Below are 12,862 nucleotides of genomic sequence, written 5' to 3'. Positions count from 1 at the left end.
GTGTGCAATAAACTTACATCTACCAGGAAGATGTCTGTACCCATATAAAAAAATAATTTTTGCCTTACTAAAATGAATGGGTCTTGGTGTTATCCAAGTGTTGGCCTTGAAAATGTCTCTTTAGGGAAAATAAATGCATCCTAGAACATAATTATCAACTAAAACATCTGCAGTGTTGCATATCGTGGGCCAAAAACTCTTATGTGCTTAAATGTAGCTTTCAGAGATTAAGAATTAGATGCCCACACAGCAGCACAGAATGAATGAATGTCTCAGAAACAGTCACTAAGCTGTTAAGTAAAGACAGAAAATCTGAAGAACAGTAGCATAGATTTTTCTAAAGATTCTCTTAAATTTCCTTTTTCTCTTAAAAATCTAGATTTGCATTTCTTTTCATATTTATATAAAAATCTAGATTCTTTTCATATTTATATGATATTTGAAATTAGTTGATGTTGCCAGCTGATGAAAAGTAATGATGAATGCATTTTGCATTGCAGAAGCACTCTGAAGATTTTGACAAGAAAGGTGTTAGAAGACACCTTATCTTATTTGCTTATTCTTGAATAGTCCCAGTCCTGGGAGTACACTATGCTTGCATCCAGCTGCTAGTCAAACTCAAGCTGTCCAAGATGCACAGAGGATTTTTCTGTAGGCCTGAGGTCACTTTGACAAATTCCCTTTTAAAATATTAAGTGCTAATTTTTTAACTGCAGAACGTTTTTTTAGGTACATTGAAATTACACACTTTCACAGTGGTTGATAGTGGTAAATAGATTTGAACATGCAGTCGTTGCAAAAAATGACTTTTTGTATGAAAGAGTTTCCAATAGTTTAGCTAACCATAGATTCTCTGGAGCTTAAAAGCGAATGTCTCCTTTCTTGTGCAATAAATCCTGTAAACATTTCTTAAATATCTATAATAAAATCACTTCCTGCTTTTCTTAGGTGTTAAATGCACTGCAAGGTCCCTTGCAGCTTTTGAAACCTCTAGTCACATGCAGAGCTAAAATATTCAGTTAAGTTACTACCACCATTAGGACCCTGAAATGCTAAAATGTTTGTATCTTGACCTTTAATGTCAAAGGAAGTGAAAAACAAATTATGTTTTGACTGAATAGTTCTTTCTGAAGAATTGTGTTAGTTAAGAAGTGCCTCTCATTACATACAGGTGTGAGGGCAAAAATAAGCTTCTTTTTTCCATAAAAGCTGAAACATCTTAACCTTGGCAGCTGCCAGAATTTTTAGCCATAATGAGTTAGTTATTGATATGGTTCTTTAGCATTTATGTATCAATCATAATCTGTCCTTTTTTCCAGAGTAAACAGCTACAGGTATTGCTGACGGGAAGGTACAAATGATTGGCAAAGCAAAAAGATAACAATACATAAGACAATATCTAGCTATTATCTTTATCCTTTGTCCCCCTGTCTCCCTCCAAAGATTTGCTTTCCCTCTGAATCTAACAAGTTCTCAGTAACATCTCACCTTTCACATTCACTGATTTATTTAGTGTCCCCCTTTGGCCCTGTGATGTGGCCACATTTCTCCAGGTATAACCATGCACAATTTTACTCCAGAAATTTAAGGGCACATAATACATTTGTTTTCAGCAGTCACTAGCAACAATTTACATCCCCCTCTGTGAACTCAGGCTGACACCTCACATTCGAAGAGTAGCATGCCTGTGGGTACTTCACTGATACAGTAGTAAACGAATCCTGAAGTGCGCTGCTTTGATTTTCCTGATTTTTTATTTTTTATCTATTGTAACATTGAAGAAGTGTTTAGATCAGCTTTGAATTTATCTCTGCAGTCAATTACAACCAATAGACAACCAATATGAAAACTTCAGTATGTACTGACATCAGAAGTTCAGTGCACTCGTTTCTACAACCCAGTGTGTACTTTGGGTACACTACTTTATGTGTGTAACAAAAACTGACCAGGGTGGACTGGGATGAGTGGGTATCTGTCACTACTGCACTGTGTTTAGTACTTGCTTTGTGAGCCACAATTACAGTATATTAGCTTTCCTCTCCATAAAAGTAGTTAAATGCAAGAAGAAAAAGCCTGTAGGCTGTCCTGTTTCAATTTGACATTCATTACTGATGAAATACAGCATGAAATGTATATTTCATTTATTTCATAAGGAAACTCCAAAGAGTTGTTTCTTGTAATTCTTTTTATAGAATGTCTCGAATGATTGTACAGTTACCCTCAGTAAAGCAGGAATCCCGATATATTCAGTCATTACTCAAAGCACGCATCGTGTACTATATGCATTGGAGACAAAAAAATAAAAATAAAAATAAAATAAAAATAAAATAAAAATAAAATAAAAATAAAATAAAAATAAAATAAAAATAAAGCTCTTGGTGTTCTCCCTTGGATTTTGCCAAAACCAAGTGCATCTCAGACATAAAATGATCACTTCCTAGGAATGAATTAAAATGAGGATAAGTCTGAATTATAAGTTCTGGTCAAATCTGCTTCGTTATTCTCTTTGGCCGCAACATTTTTAAACTGTTTCACTTCAGATTTCTTGTTTTTCTCTAGCTATTCCTCAAGCTATTCTTCATAACTTCTATTTTCATACTTGTTCTGCAGTTTTTCCTTAGAATATTTGCTGCTTAGAAAAACAAGCTTTCCTGCTTAAAAACATGGTTGTTCTTTCTTCATACTTCATCATTTCGCTACTAAAACCTCTTATATGCCAATGAGGGAACATATACAGCATTTGCCAAAAGTGACTGGTCACATTCTAAGTAGTTAAATTCTTCAGAAACCCTAGACATTAATAGTTTCTGTCTCCTAAAAGAACAGGATAAATTTACAAATTCACAACTCAGTTCACTTTATGTGATTCTACGAGAGAAAGAAAATTCTAAATGTATCATATTATTTATTCCAAGCAAATATTTTATCTGATTTTATTTATCAGATCCAAATAAGAACCAGTGAATGTGGGTGAGTGGAAATACATGTTAAAGTTCTTAACTAGAGTCATGGAAACTGGAATTGTTACAAAGCAGAGCTACTCAGGTTTTGAAATAAAAGGGACTTTAAGAGGACTGATGTTCATAAGAATTTGCAGTATAAATGCATATTACACCAGGTAATGGTAAAAATACTAATGTTGTGTATATGCAGTCATGACAAATTTTATTATTTTATTATGCCTTATTTGTATTCGTATTCCTTATAAAATAGAAGTGTTTATTTTCACAAGAAGAGCGTAACATATAAAATTTCTTCTCAGTAGCCATAAGAAGTCAGAAAGAAAAATGCAAGTCCTTGAAGATATGATTCCTCTCCTCTCTGTCTAAGAATCTCTGTAATGCTAACTTGCAGCTCACACAGCCAGATATTAGATCAGTAAAGACATTTTTTGTCACTTACAAACTCTAGCAGATTGTTATTTGTCAGTTAAGTTGTCAAAGAATTTTGCATTAATGCAGACCAAACCTTTTTAGAGGAAATAGATGTGCAAGCAAGCAAGAAGAAATTTTACCGAACAAGTTTAACTTTCTGGAGGAAGAAAGTTAAGTATTATCGTATACATTTTTATTTATTCATTTATTCAATTTATTTATTCAGCAAGAATACTTCTGAGTGTTGTTCTCACATGTTATTTCGGTTGCACTTAAACAAATCATCTCAATATGAAATCACCTTATCTGAATGTCCCCCAGCACAACATCTAAATGTATCTTAAACAGTTCCAGGGTGTTCTGTTTTGCTACAAAATAAAAAATATATATTTTTGTGTGTTTGGTTTGAATTCCTTTTTCCCTACTTATGAATGTCTGCAGACAATTTATCTGTAAAGCAGCTCTAGAATACAGTAGAAAACATCTTTGCTTGGCACTAGACTGACCTCAGCTATCTGCAATGGACTTGGCCTGCTACTGCAAATTGATATCCAGGAAGGCCATCTGAAAATGTCCAGAAAAACATAACAGTTTAGAGCCCTTCATTCCCACTATCTTTCATAGCAGTAAGATGAGTACATGACCATCTAATTTCCATCCACAAAAATAAAACATTCACACAAAAACATGGTTCCTACCTAAAGAGTCAGAAGTAAAATCAAGATGATGAAGATTTATCACTTCTTATTCTGTAGCTTGGCAAGTCACCTAAACTGTTTATTAACCGTCTTCTCTGAAAGTCATGAGATGAGGGTTCTCAGTGTTACTCTATTAAAGCTTCTCAATCTCTCTGAATGAAATGTAGTTTACAATGCTATCAATTTATTTATTTTTACTCATGATGCCAATTCTCATGATGCTAACATCATCCTCAAGGTAGGGAACTGTTGGTTTGCCTTTCAAATTGTTCCTCACCTTCACACATTCTTAGCAGTCTTTTGTTCAGTTCTCACCTTTGTAATCTTTTGCCTGGTTCTGACAACTCACAATTTTTCATTTCCTTCAATGCTGGATCATTTATACCAATTAGTTCTTTGAAAAAGCAACCTTTGCACAGACCTCTGGTGTACTTCCTCCAGAGAATCCAAGACAAATTGCTTTATTCCGAAGGTCCTCCTTCACTACTTCATCCCAGTTCCTCTGCCTTTTAATCATACAGAGAATTCATCTCTGTCTCCACTGCCAGGCTTGTTTACCAGTAAATATTCCAAAAACATCAAGAACCACTGTTCTACTTTCTCCCACATTCCATTTTATGCACGGGAAGAATTTCTTTAATTAATTTTAGCTCTGAAACTCTGCTATAACTGCAGGCAGCTGCTATGCTGTCCCCACTGCTAATGAGCTTTGTCTTCATTCAGGAGGGAGAAGGACAGAAAGGACCATGCTGGCTACAATTGTTTAAAATTGGTTTCCAGCATGCAAAATAAACTGGACATGTCCTGCATGAAGTTGATTGGAGTGTCACTCCTCACTCGGCAGAAACTTAATCTGTCTGGTTTGTGAGAATGACTCACATCAGGGGCTCAGTCTACAGACTGTTCCACTTAAAAAAAACCAAAAAACTCTTTGTTCAAATTAACTGTGGCTGTTTCATCTGAATAGCCATCCTTAAATAACTGTCCCACTAAGAGCAACCTTTCATCCTCATGCCACCTTTCTAAAATCTAGGCGAGCTCTTACCTATAGAGATGCCGGATGACATTCTAAGTCTATAAAGCATTATGAAAAATAGCTTTGATAAGGCTGTTTATAATTTGAGGCTGTAAAACAGAATTCTTACTAATTGTGTTTAAGGCGTGATCTATTCTGTAATCCACAGAAACACTAATTTCAAAAACACTGTAACCATAAAAGCAGCTGTTCCACTGAGTCATTTTCCTAACATGCAACTAAAAACAAAGCAAAACAGAAAAGCCTTTCCTAGTTGTAACTTAATTCTGTTCATGTGGTTATGGAGTAGGATAATGGTGGGAATGTGGAGAAAAACAACAGAAGAGTCATCTCTGCACTCCTTTTACACCAGAAGTTTGGAAACAGATTAAAGAGCCTTTAAAGTTAAAAATTTCTGTTTTGAAGAGGTATTAGTATCTAAAATAATTGATGAATGGCAGGACATGCATTCATGGTCAAAAATCATTTGAAAACGTAAGAATGAGTTTAAGATTAGGAGGAAAATAATTGAACTAATAATAATACAAGATACTTCCATTGAATACCTAAAAAGATTCATGTATGTATGTGCACATTTTTGATTGTAAAAGTGTCACACAGTTACTAGAAGAGAAGGCAGTAAGAACTGGTAAACAATATGAAGGAAACAGCACTACTCAGAAGGAAATAAAGGAAAAAAAAACGTATTGTAGGTGTTCCTTTTGCTCCAGCAGGGACCTCAGCGATGAAGTAGACAGCCTTTTTTGTATTTAGAAAGGCCCGTCATTACAGTTAGCCTTTTAAAGGAAAATATAAACTCAGGTCTATCAAAATGAGTCTTACAGTGAAGTTCAAAACAAGTTTGTTCTTTTCTTCTTGAAGGAAAAATAATTTTAAAAATAATAGAAAATTGAGTATGTTCCTATTATGTGACTGCTGTACCAACCAGAATTTAATTTTTGTAGGCCTGCAATCTAGAGACATTTAATTCCTATATTCTATGCCTTAGAGATGCGGAGTTCCAAAGAAAAAGCACTAAACATGTGAAATGCATGTGTTCTTGTTTGCAGATATCTCAATAAGCTTGCTTTCCTTAGTTGTCACTGCCTGTGGTCTTGCTCTGTTTGGTGTATCCCTCTTCGTGTCCTGGAAGCTTTGCTGGATTCCTTGGCGAGAGCGTGGCCTGCCATTTGGGAACAAAGACAAACAAGAGTCCCTGAACTACACAGACACAGAGACCAATGATCATGACTACAGCGAGGATTATCTTGGTCAGCCAACAACCTACCCAGAGTCCTCCATGAAGATCAGCCACACCTCTCCTGATATTCCAGTAGATGCTCAGGCAGGGACAAAAGAGAACTGTGTACACAATGCACAGATGCATCGTCAGATCACTGAACCAACCTCTTCTGCTCGGTCAGTAACTCCAACTTATCTCTAGTATAAATGAATACAGATATAGCCAAAGAAGTATAGCTTGATTATCTAGTACACTGGTCTACTACAAATTCATAATTTACTTGTCACGTTCTTTAAATATATATATATATATATAAAGTTTATATATATGTAAGTTATCTAGGTGCACAAATCTCATAGATTAAAAGGACAGGATCACAATGGTATTCCACCACCTTGTCAACTACAGCCTCATTTGTGCATCTCTGTCAGCAGCCAGATAGTGTTTGCCTTAAAGCACCAGAACAGCCTACATTTAGCTTGTAAAGCATATCCATTTGCACTTAGCAGTGGTGCTGAGCACTCAGTAATGTCTCCTCAAACGTTTTTAAAACAACTAAAGAAGAAAAGTAGGGCAAGCTAATGAAACACTTGCAAGAGTTAGAAATAGGATTTAAAGTCATAGATTTTAGCCACAATCATAACTGTGGGGGGAAAAATGACTGAACAAGAGTCAATGAAGACTCCAGGAGGACAGGAGAACTAGCCCAGGAGGGAACAGGAAAGAAGCAGGGTGAGACTATTCAGGAGCAGATGATAAAAGGATTATGCTTGACACAGGAAGAGAAAGGATCAGTGTGTGGAGAGCCAGTCAGTCAATTTCTGAGTTAAAGCAGATGTACTTTAGCTGCAGAAGGTACAGCGCCAGTCCAAGAGTTTCTTAGTAGCCTCTTTTCTGGTCACCTAGGTAAAAGGACAGCAGCTCTCATCCAGTTTAGGAATTGCCAGAAGTGCAAAACATACATTGCAGAATTTGAGAAGAAACTGAAACAGCATAAACGCTGTGCAGCAAAATCTCCAAGTACCCTTTCTCTTTAGATTAGTGTAAGAATGGGCTAATTTTGACGTAGGACTCTTTGAGGAGGTCAAAGCCACAATTAACAGATACTCAAGCTTGCACCCTACCACACACAAGTCTGAACTGTGACTCAAAACTAATACTCCAGAATTACAGGGCTGGTGCTGCTCTGTTTTCAGAGTGCTAGAAATAAGCACAGTATGAGATTTATTAACAACAGAAGATTCGTATCCAACATGTAATACCAAGAACTCTCCTGTATGTCTTTGGTATTGCAAAATCACTGAGTCAAGTACGTGCACTCTTTTCAGCAATTCTGATATGTAGTCAAATGACAAATGCACAGTATCACCACAGTATAGTTATCTCACAAGAAACAGCAGCAATTCCAATCTACTGCAGAATGCCAGGACACTCCTGAGTGACCACAGAGACCAAGCACCTGCTTCTGCTACAATCCTTGTTAAGACTTCAAAAAGGAAGCATTCCCTCCTTTTCACTCCTCCCTCCTTTTTACTCCTCCAAGGATATTCTGCACCTCCCACTGCTATGAGGAACTTATGGTTGAACAATATACATCTTCTGTGACTTGATAATATTCTTTTCATGGCAATGACATATGTATGCCTATTAAATTATGTATTTATTATACAACAACAGAAAAAATATGAGGGTAGTTTATAAGGGAATTTGAACGTGCATAAACACACAGAAGGAAAAAGTGAACAGTGGTAGCAAAGTAACTATTGTTGATTCCATTCCTTATAAATAGTTTTGACTTAACTTAATGTCAGCATTTTACATGTTATCCTTCTACATTCAACCACAATTCATGGTACTCCAATACATTGAACAATTGCTGCATACGAGTAGGACAGAAACGTAGAATCCAACTTGTAAGATTAGGACTTTACCTAATCCAGCTTTCACACCCCACCACTGCTGCAGTGATTGCAGATTTGATTTCTGTTATCTCATTAAGTGGAAATTTCAATCACAATAAATGAGTGAACTCAGGTAATAAATCTCACTGGACCGAGGCTAAAACAACTTTATCTCCTTAGAGTAATGAAAGTAAAGGAGCTTTGCAGCCTAAATACTTCTGAGCTCATTATGTCATTCATGAGTGAAAAAACAAAACAAGACAATTGGTGGTGGGAACAACAGATAATTTCAGACCAGAACAGTTCACTTAAAAATGAGGCAGTAGTGGAAATCAACAAGTAATTGAAATGGAGAGCTGTCAAGATGTATCTTTGTCTGTTTTAACACTAGAAACCACCAAGCTCAGTGGCTATAATACAAGTTGTAATAGGATCTGGCCCAAAATGAACTATTTTCATAGGAATTAATACAAAGGATTCTGCTGAAAATGGTAACTGATAATAGTTACAGCCAATACACTGTAATACAGTGGATTTGTAATGGCAGTGAATCTGAATTTGTTACATTCTTCAGCCAGATTTGGACAGTTCATGCAACTAGGTTGAGGAAATTAATTATCATGTTTTATAACACTATGCAGGTAAAAATCTGACAATGTTGTACATTAAGAAAACATGTCAAATGAAAAGAGGATCTTTGGTGTGTGTGCACAGATTCTTATGATCATCAACCCAACCTATTTCTTTTTTTTTTTTTTCACTTAAGGCATAATTCAATCCGAAGACAGCTCAACCTCTCCAACCCTGACTTCAACATCCAGCAGGTTCAGAAACAGGAGCAACTGACTGGAATTGGCCGCATTAAGCCAGAGCTTTATAAACAGAGATCTGTGGACACGGATGATGGCCGGAGGAGTAATATCAAGGCATGTGGAAAACTGAACTTTATTCTGAAATATGACTGTGATTTAGAGCAGTTGATAGTGAAGATACACAAGGCCATCAACCTTCCAGCAAAGGACTTCTCTGGAACTTCAGATCCATATGTGAAGATATATCTACTTCCTGACAGGAAGACAAAACACCAGACTAAAGTGCACAGAAAGACCCTAAATCCAGTATTTGATGAAGTTTTTTTATTTACTGTTCCATACAATGATCTGAATGGACGGAAACTCCATTTCTCTGTCTATGACTTTGACAGATTCTCCAGGCATGACTTGATTGGCCAAGTGGTAGTGGATAATTTTTTAGATTTGGCAGATTTTCCCAGGGAATGTAATATATGGAAGGATATTGAATATGTCACCAATGTAAGTACAATCTTTTCTTTTTTTTTAATTCTTGGTTTCTTATTTTATTTCCATAACTTGATTATAACTCCAATTCACTTATAAATTTATGAGTGAATATACTCTATTCTCTCTCTTTCTCAATATTTGACCTTAATCCACAGGAGCTGACAGTACAATTTCAGTCTACGTTTCTCATTCTTTGAATATATTAAAGAATGTCTTATGTTGTTCTAATTGAGTAGAAAAGCCATAGAAGAATAGAATGCCATACTCTAAGTCTCAAACTAAAATTTACTGAGGAAATACTGCTTTTCTTACTTTGCTTGTCTTTCTTTGTTTTGCATTATTTACCATTAATTACAGTATACATATCTGAACTACGGATGCAGGATTTCTCCCATACCATTCTTTAGTCCTTTAAGAGGTGCCTTCACATGAAGTGAAATAACAGCTCATCTATAATCCGGGCAAGCTGAGTTCAGACAATACTATCAAAAACAGAAGTGACTATAAAACCTGAAAGATAGAAAAACTAAAAATTATAATAACTAACTCAGTACACATTCCATAAAAGAAATAATGTAATTGATTGGATTAAACCTTGATTGGCATTGATCTGTTATATAGCAAAACAGGAAGCTTGTGAAATATGTCTATATTCTATCTCAAAGATCAGTGCAGGAATCCCACTTGGAATTAGGTACAATAGCACAAAAATTACTTCTGGAAAAAAAGACATCTCTTCTCAAAGCATGAGCCAGCCTCTTAGTAATGCTAATAGAAATTAATAATGCTCACCTTAAGGAGAACAGGCCTTCAGTGAGAATGATGCACTACAGAAATCTACAAGGTAAAGCTGCCAATGCCAAGAGTCAGTAAATATTTCATCTGCAACATCAAACCGTACTCAAATGGAGTGCATGTTATAGGGCCAAACAAACACATTAGTAGTATGATCAATGTTTACATTTCATAGACCTCACTTCAGGAAAGCATCTAAGCTTCTGTGTAGCTGACTGTAAGAAACTGTTTAAAAGTTCATTATGTCCTGAAACAATTAATTTCCTGATCTGAGACCCTCACCTCATGCCACTGTGGTCTGCTAGTGTGTCATATTACTGATCAGGAGGATATAATTATTTTTAGGTTGTTTGGAATATCTTGTTGAAATTAGATGTTGTTGAAATTAAATGCTGTTACTCAGCATTCCATATCTCTATATAGGGTGTGCTGTGCACCCACCACACAAACCTCTTTATGCTAGGAGGGAAGTTCTGCAGCAGCATTAGCAGCTCCTTCTCTTGAGGATAACAGGCAGGGGCATGGACACTGGTGGCACAGAAGGATGAGCCTGACTTTTCTCTGAAAGTTTACTGCTCTCCAATCATAAGGGAAAAGTAAGAATCTGACAAAGCAAGTCACAATCACACCAAGTGAAACCTGCCTTTCAACAGCGTTAAGTGTTGCAACCAAGTTTGGTGTTTCCAGTTTCCAGTCACCTGGACGTTGAATATGCCCTCACAAAGGAATTGCCTTGATAGGTGGTGCTCCTATGTCAGTGCTTTAACTGTGGAAAAGATGAGTTCTGTGTCATTTGGTTTTGATTCTTTTTCCCCTCCAAATGGATACAGCTTATAGTTTGGTTTCTCAGGTTTTCTGTAATCTCTGAAATGAAAGGCTTCAGGCCTGAAACACGAAGCATTTATTAATTCCGACTAATATTACTTCTCATGGGAAGCGTAAACCTATTTATCCAATCAGATAAAAGAAAGTAAGGAGAACTCAGCTTACTAATTAATATTTCCAAAATTTGAGAAGTTATAGCCAAGTAAAAGTGATGAGAAATCTTCTGAGCATCACATAAGAAAATAACTTTCAGCACATTTCCTTGTCTGCGCAGCACAGAATGACAGCAGATGCCAAATCCAACTGGCTACTCAGTGAAGCTGTTAAAATAAATACTGCTGTGGCTGCGTTCCAAAGCAGGCCACTGGGCAGTACCACTGAATTTCTGAAATGACATCTAGCAAAGTTCTGAGCACCATTGGGCACTTTATGGTTGCAAACACATCAATGGAGAGTAGAGCACAGGAGGGAGAAACCCAGGTAACATAGTGGAGAAAGGGAAGCTCCACACGACTACCCGTGACAAGTTTGTCATAGTTCTGAAGAGTACGTGTCTCTTGGTACACTGTAGCACCAGAGATCCCAAAACCTTTCCTTTAACTTATTCTCTGTTTTATTATGGTCTAATTGAACTGGACGCAGTAATAGGAAATAATGCATCAAATCCTCCTCCGCCCCAAAATGCTCTATTTCAAGAGTGCTGCACACCGCAGCCACAGCCCTAGAAATCAGCTGTAAGCAGTTACGTTGCCCTACTTAGCCATGTGCTTCCTTGTGATTTCTAATAGCACTAGACATCTTTACCCCAAACCAACAGTTCTGATTCTGCGGACTAGAACATCTACTGCCATCCCAGAGCTTGAAATTATGTCGTAACACGGATGCGCGTCAGCATAAAAATTTTCCCACGTGTTTAAAAGCAATCTGCCTCCAAACACAAATCTCTGATAGCAAAGTGATTGTTCTTCTAATCCCAGCTCCTGTGAGCATAAAATCTCTCCCATGTAACACAGACGCTCATTCCAATAGGAAAATGCTGCAGTGGGCTGTTTAATGGCAGAAATAATTAAGTGGATCAACTTCAGATGAACGCAAAATGAACTAGATAAGCTTTTCATATAGCTACCAGGCAGATTACGCTGGTTTCTGGCTCATCAAGGAGAGAAAACGAGAGGCTCTTTATGAAGCATGAGGACTGACATGTGCTCCTGAGACAAACCTCCTCCTTTCAGGACAGCATCCCTCTGAGCGGGTTGTTCAGTTTTTCTGTTAGGTTGCGGATGCAAAGGGAGTTCATGTTCTGGTAGGATGGCATTATGGTCTACTAAATTTAAAGGAAGGTGCCATAAAGGCAGAATAACTCCTGTGGATCATCTCAGATGTACAAATGCAAGCTCTATAATATTTTAATACACTTCTGAAGAGTTATGTGAGTCACTCCATTGAACTCAGGGGGATTGCTCTTTTGGGTAGGAATTGGCCAGCACAGTAGGGAGGCAACAAATCTAGTTTCTAATTTGTAAGGCTGTAGACTGGAATAGGGCAGAGTTAACATAAAGTAGCCTGGAGTTCTGGTGATCATGAAAACACATTTAATAATACAAAATAGTTATTGATTAAAATTTATGTGACTATTAGCAAATCACTTTGAGACACTTCATAAGTAAGCAGAGCAATGTAAACGCAAATTACCTCCACAGGATTTCTTTC

General features: G+C 36.8%; 1 protein-coding gene across 3 annotated transcripts in view; it reads left to right on the top strand.

Moving 5' to 3' along the window:
• Positions 1 to 12,862, top strand: part of SYT9 (synaptotagmin 9) — a 67,703-nt gene that overhangs the window by 22,046 nt on the left and 32,795 nt on the right. For all 3 annotated transcript variants that reach the window (XM_065755355.1, XM_065755353.1, XM_065755356.1), the window contains exons 2-3: positions 6,158 to 6,506; positions 8,998 to 9,544. In XM_065755355.1, coding sequence (XP_065611427.1) covers positions 6,158 to 6,506; positions 8,998 to 9,544 — 896 coding nt within the window. The remainder of the gene's footprint in view (positions 1 to 6,157; positions 6,507 to 8,997; positions 9,545 to 12,862) is intronic.

This window comes from Cyrtonyx montezumae, unplaced genomic scaffold (assembly GCF_038088225.1).
Source record: "Cyrtonyx montezumae isolate F1298 unplaced genomic scaffold, pur_monq_1.0 scaffold_10, whole genome shotgun sequence".
Classification (NCBI taxonomy): domain Eukaryota; kingdom Metazoa; phylum Chordata; class Aves; order Galliformes; family Odontophoridae; genus Cyrtonyx; species Cyrtonyx montezumae.
This window is presented reverse-complemented; position numbering and strand designations above follow the sequence as displayed.